The 13,186-nt window shown below is 38.8% G+C and overlaps 1 protein-coding gene across 2 annotated transcripts in view; it reads left to right on the top strand.

Annotated features, from left to right (window-relative positions):
* SMS (spermine synthase) overlaps positions 1-13,186 on the top strand; it is a 50,704-nt gene that overhangs the window by 22,439 nt on the left and 15,079 nt on the right. For both annotated transcript variants that reach the window (XM_030020129.1, XM_030020130.2), the window contains exons 3-9: positions 3,684-3,777; positions 4,548-4,612; positions 7,232-7,407; positions 9,277-9,431; positions 10,350-10,439; positions 11,484-11,598; positions 12,139-12,218. In XM_030020129.1, the coding sequence (XP_029875989.1) occupies positions 3,684-3,777; positions 4,548-4,612; positions 7,232-7,407; positions 9,277-9,431; positions 10,350-10,439; positions 11,484-11,598; positions 12,139-12,218 (775 nt within the window). The remainder of the gene's footprint in view (positions 1-3,683; positions 3,778-4,547; positions 4,613-7,231; positions 7,408-9,276; positions 9,432-10,349; positions 10,440-11,483; positions 11,599-12,138; positions 12,219-13,186) is intronic.

Here is a 13,186-nt window from a genome sequence, read left to right as displayed (position 1 = left end):
AACTTAGAGTCACTGTTTCTACAGTAGAAGACTCTTTTAGAAAAGTTTTAACCTCCCCTATACACACATCCTTTTTTAGCTTCTGTTCTGTGTCTGAATTCTCGTTTAGAGGAGGGTAATCCTACTGGCATTTGACTTCAGTGCAACAGTGCAAGATTTACCCAGTCAAAGTTGGTTTGTATGTCACTGAGATGATGGTGAATGTGTTTACACCACGAGGGGAGGGGTGAGAGTTTTTACTTTTCTGTGTTAGTCCTTTCCTAACTGCTCTATATGCTAGTCAGCATATTTTAAAGGAGCAGGATGAACATTCCTCAGATCTTTGTTTCAGGCTAAAATGTGGTTTATTCATGGAGTTACCTAGAGTGCAAAAATGGGCTGAAGAATTGGAAGCTGTTGCTAGGAATCAGCAACAATTTAGAACTGTAGTAGCTTTCATTGTCTTAATTTCCTTATTTTGTAAAAAGAGAACAGGAATAATAGTGCAGTGAAAAACTGGTTGCTTAATATCTTAAGGTCCCTTAAGTAGTCTGTAATTAAGATGAAGAGCGGTTTAAAAAAAAGAGACAGTATGCTTTATTGAAACAATGTCGTGACAAATTTTTCTTATTTTGGGATTTCCTAGTATACGCAGGTTTTCATTTCTTCCCTCATTATGAGTAATTAGGCAGGTGATGCTTTTATTGGCAGGCTGTTTTTCAAATACTTGAACTATTCTGTCTATTCTATAGTGACTCATAGTTAGTCTGTCAGCAGGTAAAAGCTTTGCTATTCCAGTAGAGGTAACAATTTGACAAATGATGGTTCTGCAGTGTTACTGTCTCTGTATTCTAATGCTATCATATCACTTATAAGTCTGAAGTTGTGTGGTTGTGCTTTTCAGAGCAACCCTCCTCTGCCTCTCCTTGCCTCCCACCCAAAAGACCCCAAAGCAATGGTAGTAACATCCCCTACTGAGGAAGTATCTCATGCAGTCACAGGGGAAATGAAGACAATGTCAGCTGTCAAATCTTATGACAGCTATGTGATTCTTGTAGGAAAGGAATTTAAAAGACAACTCAAGTCATGGGACAATCCATCTGTTGCTTATTTGTGTCAACAGCAACCCCTATAATACAGTAGTAAACTGATAGAAAGTTTTTCTAACAGTGCAAATATTTCTGGCCCTGTGCCTGATCTCAGAGACCCTAATAACAGTAATAACTGCAAATAGTCATTTCTGTCTGTAGTGCTGCAGGTCTGAGGGCCTGGAGCAGTCCATGGACTTCATCGGAAATGTCCCTTTTCACTGTGAATGCATCCAAAAGCTGCTGGAGTGACCAGTGCTTCCATCTAGTGAGCTCTGCTCTTTTGTCTTTGTCTCGTTTAAAAAAAAAAAATAAAAAAAAAAATCTCCTGGAGTCTTGTGATAGAGCTGTTTGTTCTTATGCTTATGCCTGACTATTTTTCCCTCTCATGTTAGGCATATTACAAAATAAACCCCTGCTGATGTGAAAAATCATATAAACAGAATCCTGGTGGAGTTTTCTCCAGAGCTGTCCTTTGCAGTAGCCATTCCCTCTATGCTGAGCATGGAGAGACTCTAGGAGAAGCATGCAACTGATTTGAATCCCTTTGGTTCAAGGGGTTGTAAGGTCACAGAGAGAAGTGGTTAAAAACTCTGAAGCCCCATAGAGACTTGAGGCTCAGGAGTGTGTGTCTCCTGCCCTCTCTTTTTTTTTTTTTTTTAATCTTTATTGTTTAATCGTCCTACTTGTGTCTTAGTGGTACTGATGGGAACACCAACTTAAGCTGTGTAATACTGAAAACGCTCTTATTCTTCTAATTAGCTCATAAACCTGGTCTCTTAAGTGGTAGCACTATCTGGTAGTTAAAAAGGAAAAAAAAAAAAGAAAAAGTCATCTTTGTTTACTCTTTGACTATTTTCTGTTCATCCTTTCATCAGGGTAGAATATGCAGGACTAATTTCCTGGAAGGGGGGGGCGGCATGCATATTTTAAGGCTATTCTGTGCCTTTGTTTAATGGCCATTGGGAGCGCAGCCATTTTCTGGTCCCTGATGAAGAATGCTGTTCGGGAGGAGACCTGGTGGGCAATTGCTGAGGTGTAGGGGTGACAATCTGCAGGTACTTGGGAGGGGGAAACACGGTGGGCATGCGTATTGTAGAGAAATGTCTTTCCTCCTGAAGGCAAGGCCTGCATGTAAAGTCTTCAGGAAAGCCTGAGACTTCCCAGGCTCATGTTTTGAAGAGAAGTGAGTGACACTGGTTTCTCTGTCAATTGTAAACACATCACAGCTACAGATCACTGCTGTCCAAAGCCAGCAAGAGTGTTTTTGTTCTTGAATCACTTCAGTTTCATCATTTAATCACTTTAGTTACCAAAAAATTATAATTGTCAGGTAACACTAACAAAATATTCAGAATTTTCTCTCTGACTGCAGCTAAGGGTATCTGCTGGCCAAAGTTCCCACCACCACGGGAGAGGTGGTGTTTGTATCAAGGCTGACAATTTATGAAATCAGTTCTGGAAGGGACAAAAAAAGGTGGGAGTGGTGGGGAGATAGGTCACCTTTTTGTCTCAAGAGTTAGCTTGGTTTGCCTTTGAGGCTGAGTGGGGTGATAAGAGCAGAAAAGCAAAGAAAGGGCCATTCAGAGAACTGTATACAGGTTTACCTGGGGTTTCTCTGTGGTGTACTAATGAACTCCATCCCTGAATACCATTCTTTCTTTGCTTTGCTGTTCCTGTTCCCATCCCCTCCTCTGCCCTCTTCTTTCAGTTTATGCTTTCCCTCCCTTCCTTTACATAATCTTCTTGTAGCCTTTTTGTTTCTTTTTGTCTTCTCCCCTCCCCAGTATGGAAAGGATATCAACCCTGCTACTGTTTTTATTTTCTTGTGTCCTTCCCCATAGTCTTTATCTGTTTTGTTTGTTGCAAGTTCTTGAAGGTCTTCTGTTTGTCCACCCAACACCTAGCATGGTGAAGCCTTGCTCGTTGGTCTTTAAATGCTCCTGTAATAAATACAACATACAGTAGGAGTTTTGTCTGTCTCTCGTCTGTATTCATCAATGAGAGTTTGCTGCTGTGACTTTGCTAGTCAAAGTCATGGTCCAGCACACTTACTGCTTCTCCCTTAAAAATTTTTATTCACCTTTTGAATGTGAACACTGTCTCTCTCAATAGGTGCTATAAAGTTAAAAAAAAAACCCCAAAAACAAACAAAACAAACCAAAAAACCACCACAACCAAAAAAACCCCAAGAAGTGATAAGGGAGTTATAGGGGAAGAAAAGTGTGCAGTTGTTTTCTTGAGGCTTGATTTCAATTAAACAAAACTGACACAATATACCTGTTCAAGCAGGCCTTATTTAAAGAACTGAGGCTAGGTAGTATATTTTCCCCTTGTACCATACTTGTTCTGGTTTAAACACTGTTTCACTGCCTTGCTCCCTGCTGATTTTATTAGTTATTTAGTGAATGGCATACTCTTGCAACTTTCTGTTTGCTGTTTAGTGACTTGCAGAGGAAGACTGGAGCTGCCACTGCCAACAGTTACAGATGGCTGGGAAAAGAAACGTGCATTCTGAATTTAATATAACTAGTTTCAGACTTTCTTTCCTTGCTCGCTCTGATTTTTGATAATAAAATCATCATCACCGTGTCTCTCTGTCTCTCTATTTTGTAGTTTTGCCAATTTGAGAATTCACCCTCATGGATTAGTGTTGGTGGATCTGCAGAATTACAATGATCATACAAAAGGAAGAGAGGAAGTTGATCAGGTATGAGTGCTTATCTTACTAGACTTATCAGACTGCATCAGGAGCCCCTTTTCTTCTGGTCTATCAAAGTATATCTTGGTAAAAGATTTTTAAATATCAAAGTTATTTCAAACCTGAATGCTTACAGATGAGGAATAGTAACACGTATTGTAGTTGCATACACGTGTGAGTGCATGCGCATGCACTCTTTTTTGCATGTCTTGGGCCTTGTGTTCTTTACTCTAGAAGTTGTAAAGACATAGCAGCCTTGGTTAGGGCTCGGGTCTCTTCAGGTACCCAGGGCAGTGAGTGAGAAGTGATGCTCAACCTGCAACCTGGTGTATTAGACTGTCACTTTTTTTCCTTCTCTAATCTGAGGGATGGGGAGCCTCTGTACTCAAACTTCTTCCCCAGGAAGAAAAATAATTTCATCTTCCCTGATATGAAGGCTCTAGAAATTGGATATTGCAGGGGAATAGGCCACTGCTTTGGCAGGAATGAAACCTTACAGGGTTCTTGTGTTCTCTCCTTGGCTGTGCCTGAAAGGTCTGGCTGTGTTATCCTGGAGGACAGCTAAATGCAGTGGTGACAGCTGCTACAATATGTATGTTCTTGCTAGTAATGAGGCTGAGGCAACCAGCTAGTTAGTTATTCATAGGCTTCTAATGTTACATTTCAAAGCCTTTCAGTGCAGATGCTAGTCTTTATTGCCTTCCAAGTAGCCTAATTTAAACAGATATTTTACATCAAGTGATCACCTATAAATTCCACCTCTCTTGCTTTTTTTCCAGCTTCTAAACAAAGTAGAAGAAAGAATGAAAGAATTGTTTCATGGTAATATAAAAAGGGTGAAGCGGTAAGTTTGTACGTCTACTTCTGTATGTGGCTTGTCTGTATATTTGCTAAAGATAATGAGGAAATTATGTTTTGCTGTACTGCAATGAATAGCCTGGAGTATGAATTTGTGTGTGATTTTTTCCCCAATGTTTTAAAATGGTTTTGTTGCAGAATTGAAAATACTGTGAGGTTGTCCTCTCGTTAAGCTTCATCTTCAGTATTGTTGCTTTGGGCAAGGATTATTTCTTCTTTAATTTGCTGCTATGGTTGTATGAAATGGTGGGAGAAAATGCAACCAGGAAGCAAGAGCAGACTGCTCTGGAAGGGCTGCGGAACCCAGGGTGGTGGTGGGTAGGGTAGCCCAGCGTGTGAACCATACCCTCCGGACCACATCCCACAGCTTGCGGACAAGGTGAGCAGGGCTGGTGAAGGTGACCAGGGTCAGCCCCAGCCCTGTGACTGCCAGGCTGGGCTGTAGTATTGAGGCAGCTCCGAGACCAAGCTGGGTGTCAAGAATCGGTGAAAGAATTGGGCAGGCGAGCTGCAGTGTAGCTTGGGCAGGAACGAGGGGTGAGGGCTGGAGCTGAAATGAAGTTCAAGCCCATGGAGGAGGCCCTGCCCCAACAAGGTTTCCTGCAGCTCTTTCTCTCACAGCTCTGCCCGTGCTGCATCTTACGGCGCTGGCCTTGGGCACATGTGGTAAAAACCCCTGGGGAACCTGTGCGCTTAGGGCCCTGGCAAGAAGATAGAAATATTTTGTAGCAAACTTTTTTAACATAACTGATGAGTGGAGGAGGGAGGCTTTGCAAACCTTCTGTCACTTTGATTTACTTAAATACAAGGTCATATTTTAAACTGTAGGGATGCTACTTGGTTCGTTGCCTGCTGCTGAAACAGCATTCATGCAGGAGTTCCCCAGGCATCTGGAAGGACACAGCTCATGTTAGTGTCTTCCTGGTGGCTCTGTGGGCAGTGGCTGGCATCTCAAAGCCAGGGAGCACTTACTGCAGGCATGCACTTGCTGGAGGGTGCAGCGGGTGCTTTAAAGAACATAGTCAGAAGAGGAAATGGTTTAAGAAAAGTAAAAAGCAGTGTAAAAACAACAAGATTCAGTAAGGCCAAGGAGCAAACTACAAAATGGGAAAACAGCTAAGCAGTACTGTAGCAGACAGTAATCTGAAGGCTATATGAGACCACAAGTAAAGTGGTAGTGATTTGAAAAGTGATGTTATACCTTGAATATTGTTTTTGCTTAACAGCTGTATGTAAAACAGAGCTAGTTATCTTGCTTTACTTTGTCCTGGTAAAGCCTCATGTGGTGCACAGTGTGCAAATGTAGGTAATCTTGTGCATATGTATATGGGGGAGAAGCTCGCTCTTTGAAGCTATTTTAATACTGAAATATCATATTGGGAGTTTGTGGAATCTCTATGATACGAACTTGTTAAAAATCGGTCAGGAAAAAGTCTGCCTGAAGTGATCTAGATTAATTTGGTTACATTAGTATAGGAAGATGAGCTTCTTGGAACAGTGGATCTGGCATGGATCTTGTCACACACCCCTCAACTTTTTTATTTTTTCTTTTTTTTAATTTGCTTTGCATCCTTCTGATGTCAGCTTCACACATGCAGCTCCACTAGAATTAATGCTGCTGGAAAAGCTGTTCTTGCCTTTTTGTTGTCTTGACGTATTGAGCAGATGCTCTTGCTCTCACCGGTTGCTGCCATCTTGTGGCTCACTGAGGGCAGAAAATATTTCTGAAATGTTTATTGAGAATTGCTAGTGAATTCAGAAGCAGCTTCTCTGTGTCTAGTCTACTGCTACACCCTCCTGGGGAAAAAAAAACCCCACCCTTAACTCTTTGAAGTGTGTGGGAAATCTGATGAACTCTGTGCCTGCACACTTTGCTTAAAATGGTATGCAATCATTTTGATAATTCACTGCCATTTCAAATATAGTTTGTCTTTACAGATGAAATATAGATTTGAACAAAGATACTTTTATATGGAATTAAAAAAAACCCCAACCAACTACAAAACCAAAACAATCTATGCAGATGCTTGAACCACTTTTTAAAAGTAATGCAAGCTGTCAGCTGATATCAAGGATTGTGCTTGTACACTGCAGGGTGACTTGGCTCAGTTTGAAACACTATAATAGTTCACTTCTTGTGTTGCGTATGTATTTAAAAATGTCTCGATACAACTTTAGAAGGGTAAGATACACTAATCTCAAAGAAGTAGCATTCTTAGCTGAGCTGAAGTTGGCAAGAGATTTTGTTACGGTTTTTTGTCTGCTTTCTGCTTTTGTATTTTATACATTTCTAGTCATGAGCCTATTCTGCAGAGGCTGGTATGTTATGTAAATACCTCTCAAGGTAGAGAGATTCACAAGTACATTGTAGAAGTTATACATAAAGAACCATCATTTATATTTCATCTGGGCCTTAGCAAGTTATGTGTATTTAACATATGGCTGATAAGTTTCTTATGTCTGAGTGTTAAATCTTGCAAGTTTTTCTTAGATCCCTCTTGTAAATATTATTTATTATGGTGGATCCACAGGATGTTTAGAGGGAATTTTAAAAAAAATAATTCTCAAATGTTTTGTAATCTTTTTTCTTATTATTTCTTTCTAGATTGCCAGCCATTTTGAGAGGAGGTGTCATTGATAGATACTGGCCCACAGCTGATGGACGCCTGGTGGAGTATGACATAGATGAAGTTGTTTATGATGAAGACTCACCTTTTCAGAATATTAAAATTCTGCATTCAAAACAGTTTGGGAATATTCTTATTCTCAGTGGGGATGTTAGTAAGTATCTCGTTTGAAGATCTTTTGTGTGAAATTGTAGGAAGTGTTGTTTTCTATCTTGCTATGGCACAGTTTTAATATATTATTAAGGGTCATGGTTCTGATGCTGGAAGCTACATATATGCATGTACACATATATCTGTTACTGTATATAAAGTACTTTAATCAGAAAAGCTGACCAGTGTAAAATCTAGAGTACAAAAAAAGATTTCTTCTTTTCCCGAAGTCATCATCTTTGCTGTGGAAAGGAGCATAGAAAGGAAAATACAAGTCAGTGTTGTCTAGCAGAGCTTACTCTACTCCTTTCTTTCACATGAGCTTTTACCTGTTTGTTGCAAGCCCAATTGTCTTGAGGGCTTCTCTTTGATAGTAAAACAAGCTACTTTGTCAGTCTTCAAAATGCAGTAGAGGTCTAGAGACACATGAAGGAAGTAGGAGCTGGTGGGTGTGTGTGGGGATAATCCTACTGCTCCCTTGATTCTCTAAGGGAATTGCCTGCCTGGTGAGATACAGGACAGCTGTATCTTAAACCATTTAGCTGCTTTGTTGGTGAACATCTTTTGACTCTTGTCTTCTTCAAAATGCTCAGTTGAACTCCAAGTTAATCAGAAGAGTGACCCAACCTTTATGGGAGGCTCTTTATATGTGGTACTCTGTGCCTGCTGATTTTTGTATTTTTCAAAGTGAACTTGGGAGAAAATGGGCTACTGTTCTTTGAAGTGGGATGAGAATGCTGTTTGCTAGAAAATCTAGGCATCAGGGAGCATGCTTTGTAAAATCTCTCAGTACGTAAGTACTGGCTGAGGTAAACGAGGGATGTTGCTGTCTAGGGATAGAATACCTAATTTCAGTCTAATGGCAGAGTAATTAAGAAATTTTACTATAGCTTTTTGAAATCACCAGAAATACCTCTAACCATTCAGTTAGCTTTCTGCAACTGTCAGGGGGACTTCTGTGCAGATGGCAGCTGAAAAGCGTTGCTATTGAATTCATTAGCAAGGTCTTCTCTAATTCAGTTAGAATTGTATTTGAAATCACCAAATTAGGGTATTCCATACTTCTAGCAAGAAATCTTCATATGGAGGTGAGGTTTTGTTTGAATGTTGAGGCACAATGTGCCTCATGGAAAGGGAAGTATGCCATTACTTATTTACCTTCCATGAGACTTTAAAATACTACTTTGTGTCATTTTGTTATTGTGCACTTATAAGCAAAGTGCTGATTACCAGGCAGAATGATAGGATATACCATGATGTGCTGCTGCACAAAGCTTTGCCCTTGTAGCTCATATCTGTTATTACAGCTTAGGAATGTTCTTTCCTGCTTTGAAGCTAATGGTGAGCAATTCAGCAGAAGGCATGCTTCAGGGTCCCTTCAGCAGTTAGGTGTTAACAGTCATACTTACAGTTCTGTGCAGGGATCCACTGGGGTGCATCTAGGTTGCTCTTTTTAGTTAGGGTCCAGAGTGTGTTAGCAAAAATCTCCTGACTTGTCTCTCGCAGCACTAGTCTGAGGTAAAAACCCACTGAAGCATTGAGAGTACACATCAAGTCCTAAGTACTGACAGTTTTGCTCTACAACTTCGCTTCTCTTGGCATGTAGTGCTTCCTAATGCTGAGGTAGCAATTGCTGGGTTTGCATTGAGAACTAGACAAATCCTGTGTGGGGTTCTGAGGAGGATCTCATTAGCTTTTGTAAATCACTAGCCTCATATTACCTGGACTGTCTGAGAGCTAGGTTGTTTCTGTAGATGCTCTTGCTTTGGTCTGTATTATATCACCTTTGGATTAATGCCAAATTAATACCAATTAATGAGAAGAATTAAAGATGTAATGTTTCTGTCCAACTCTTTCTCTTCCTTACATTCAGATCTGGCAGAGAGTGACCTGGCATATACTCAAGCCATAATGGGCAGTGGAAAGGAAGACTACACTGGGAAAGAAGTGCTAATCCTGGGAGGTGGTGATGGAGGTATACTATATGAGATAGTCAAACTGAAGCCAAAGATGGTTACTATGGTAGAGATATCCTTTGACAAATGACTGATCATTCATTTCAACATTTTTCAGCCTGTGTTTTCTGCTGATGTCTTAGCATTGAGCATAATTAACTATCAGGTTCTGACTTGCATGAGGAGATAGGGTCTGAAATGAAATTTCTTTTAGTCCTCTTAAAGAGACCCAGTAAACTACGTATTTGTGCATCACTATGTAGCACATACTTTTGAGTTCCCAATCCATACTATAACTCTTGAGTAGCAATTTACATAGAACTGGAAAGGAACACTTCTGTCATCCAACTGATGTCTTCTCTGATAACAGAAGACAGGTCTGTCAGGTCTGCAGTTTGGGCTGAGTTCTGCTGTCTTGGGTTCTTTTGTTTTATTAAAGCAAGCTAAACTTTTTTGCTTCTAGGGACTTTTTTTAATCAATAGGAATGTCAGGACTTAGTGAATTGTGTTGGTGGCAGAATGACCAACTCTTGGCCTGTTTTAAAAATACTGATACAAATCAAGTTTTCAACATTTTGTAGTTCAGATAGTTTGTAGTTAAACCACTGTTAGCTATATGAAATATTGATCATCCTAGGTTTTGGGATCCCCTTGTTAGAAAGTAAAAACAGTTGTTTTAAAAATGTAGGTTAAAGTCTTAACCTAGTTTAGCTTTATGGGGTTTTTAAATACACCTTCCTATTGTTCACATTTCAAGCTTTCATAGTAACGGTAACCTAAGGTACCAGAAATACTGGTTTAAACCAAAAATAAACACTTCCTAAACCTCTAACTGAATCTGAAGGCAAATGGCTATTGCAATATGTATACAGACATACATGTCTTACTATTCTTTTGTGAATGTCACCTTTTTGAGAATTTCTTTCTGAAGAAATAGAAACTGTTACCTGTATTATTTCTGGAATGTAGAATGCCTTAACCAGCTTCAAACATTGACCAAATGGTGATCGACGGGTGTAAAAAATACATGCGTAAAACATGCGGAGATGTCTTAGACAATCTGAAAGGAGAGTGCTATCAGGTAACTTTTTGTTTTTCTTTGATTAGAAGTAATATTTCAAATACAATTATACCCCAGCCTGGTAGACTGCAATGGCAAAGTTTTGGGGAAAAGTCTTCTGATTTTTCTTAATTTTGGGAAGGATTTTTTCCTTTTTTATGACACTTCTAAATTTTAATAGCTGGCAGTGGGATTTGTGTTGGAAGTATATATTAGTGTCAAAATATTTTAACTCTCCCTCTTCAAGCTCTTCTAAAAATAATTATATATAGCTTTTAAGGAATGTGAAATAGGAGAATGTTTATTGCTGTAGCCTACAAATAAAGAGGAAATAGCAGTAAGGATGCAGTGTTAAACATCATTCCTTAAATTGATGAAAAGATAGAAGAAATGTGTATTTCAGTTGTCCTGTACTGTTGAGAATATCTGAATTTGTAATACACATTCTAAAATTCTTTTTAACTTGCAGGCAAAAACTCTTACACTGCTAGGATATTAAAAATTTAAAAAAAATATTATTAAAATAAATTCATGCATCCCTGCAGTTAAGGTCTTTGTGCTGCATCTGACAGAGCTTGCAGACTAGCCCAGGTGTAATCTGACATCTTCACTGGAAACCTTTTCTTTCTGTTTTCATTACTGCTCCTTAAGGCTCTCACAGATGCTGTTTTACAGGTGTGAACTAAAAGCATGCAAAAAATTAACAGAAGTAACATGCTATGTTGCATGAGTCAGTGGCCCTTCATACTTTACTCATACATTACTTTACTCATATGTTGGTGGACTGCTAACTGTTGTTACTGCTTGGTAGGTAGCACAGTGGTTACGTGGCAGTCAGTGACAGCTAGGAAATTCGGTCCTGTAGTGCCTTCATTGTCATAATTCCTACAACTGTTCCTCCTTCTTATACGATGTAAAAAGTTGAAAAAGGAGCCTAAAATTAAGTGTATATTTAATTTTGTACTTTTCACCTCCTCTTAATTCCTGTGAATCTGCTTTTGTTCCTTTTACCTGGTCAGTTTCAGCGAATTTAGAGGATTATTGAGGAGTATTTCGTTCTTACAGGTTCTGATTGAAGACTGTATTCCTGTACTGAAGAGGTATGCCAAAGAAGGAAGGATGTTTGATTATGTAATTAATGATCTGACGGCTGTTCCAATCTCCACATCTCCAGAAGAAGGTTAATCTTCTAATTTATTTTCCTAAACTTCTGAGGATTTTCCAAACTTCTGCCCCACCGCTGCATGGTAGTTGGCAGTTTGCAACAAAAATACTTTGATCTTGCCTTTTTAATAGCAAATCTGAGAGGCAAAGAATGATAGTAACACATCTGTTCTTTTAGAATTTTTCTTATATGTTAGAAAAAATTAGCCAGTGTCTAGGGCTCTTTTTAAACTGTGCTCTTATTCCAGAATAATATCAACTCACGTAATTTATGAGAAAGTATTTGGGGAGTTCACATGCCAGTAAATTTTTCCCCACTCTATAATTTCTTGGAAAAGTCTGGAAAATTGCTGTGAAGAAAAACAGATACTTCCACCATCATTGCCATTATGTATGGGTTGTGTGGTTTTTAGCTTGTTAGTTTGTTGTTGTGGGTTTTTTTAAAGGTGTAGGATAGCTACTTCTTAAACAGTAGATATGCTGCAAGTCTTGAATATGTAACAGTGAACAAGCCAGTAATGTACTGTTCTGTTTTTAAATCATACTCTACATGCAGATTCCACATGGGAATTTCTGCGATTGATTCTTGACCTCTCAATGAAAGTCCTGAAACAAGATGGAAAATACTTCACACAGGTATGATATCTGGATGTAAAAAAGTATTGCTGTATATGTATTGCGATCTGCATTTTTCAGGTAAAAAAGGGGACTAAACCAAACCAACCAACTAAAAATCTGCTAACAAGCTGGTTTTCTCCTTTTAATGACTCACTTAGGGATTTTTGCATGGAATTTGGGCTTTGCTAACTGACTTGTGTTTTTTCATTATTTCAGCTGAGTTTGTAGTGATTGTGTCTTTGCAATTAAAAGCATAATTTCAAGAATCAGCTAGGTGTACTACAGAATATTTTAGCTGTAAGCAGTTCTTGGAAAAGCAGAACAGATGTACTTTATAAGCACATACATGGTTTTTTAAGCTAGTGTCTCCAGTTGTAGAGTGTAAGACATAAAAATTTATCATCCATAAAGGTGTAAGAATTTTACATGGGTGCAATGGGATGAGAAAATTAGTCATTTGGGAGTAAATACTCTCTTTTGCTTGCTATCCACTCCTAGTGCAAGTCACTGGTTTGGCTTTTTCAAAACAGGTTTTGAACATTTTAATGTTTGTTACAATGCTTGGTATTTTGTGAAGTATCTTATACAGTCATAAATAAGATTTTGTCCTTGTGTATGAAGTTTTTACTGCAACTCTATTTAAAAATAAATAATTTAAGATTTGTATACATGCTACAGTATAGCCACCTCATGGATAATATAATTATATAATTGTGTTATAGCTTTCATCCTGAATTTGGAATGCCACAAAGCTGCATGCAATTGTACAAAAACATGACAAGACCCAGCAGATGGTTTAGTGAAGTATAAGTCTCTGAAGTTGTATTTCTTTTGTCATGCCCATACTTTAACTAGTCTTCTGATGTGTGGAGCATTTAAGTACAGCATTTTGGAATAACCTTGTTAAGCTCTGAAATAACCTAGCTAAAATTATGCATTTGAACTCTGTTCCTATCAGCATGGAGTTTCGGAGATGTGTAAAGGAA

This window comes from Aquila chrysaetos, chromosome 7 (assembly GCF_900496995.4).
Source record: "Aquila chrysaetos chrysaetos chromosome 7, bAquChr1.4, whole genome shotgun sequence".
NCBI classification, from domain to species: Eukaryota; Metazoa; Chordata; class Aves; order Accipitriformes; family Accipitridae; genus Aquila; species Aquila chrysaetos.
This window is presented reverse-complemented; position numbering and strand designations above follow the sequence as displayed.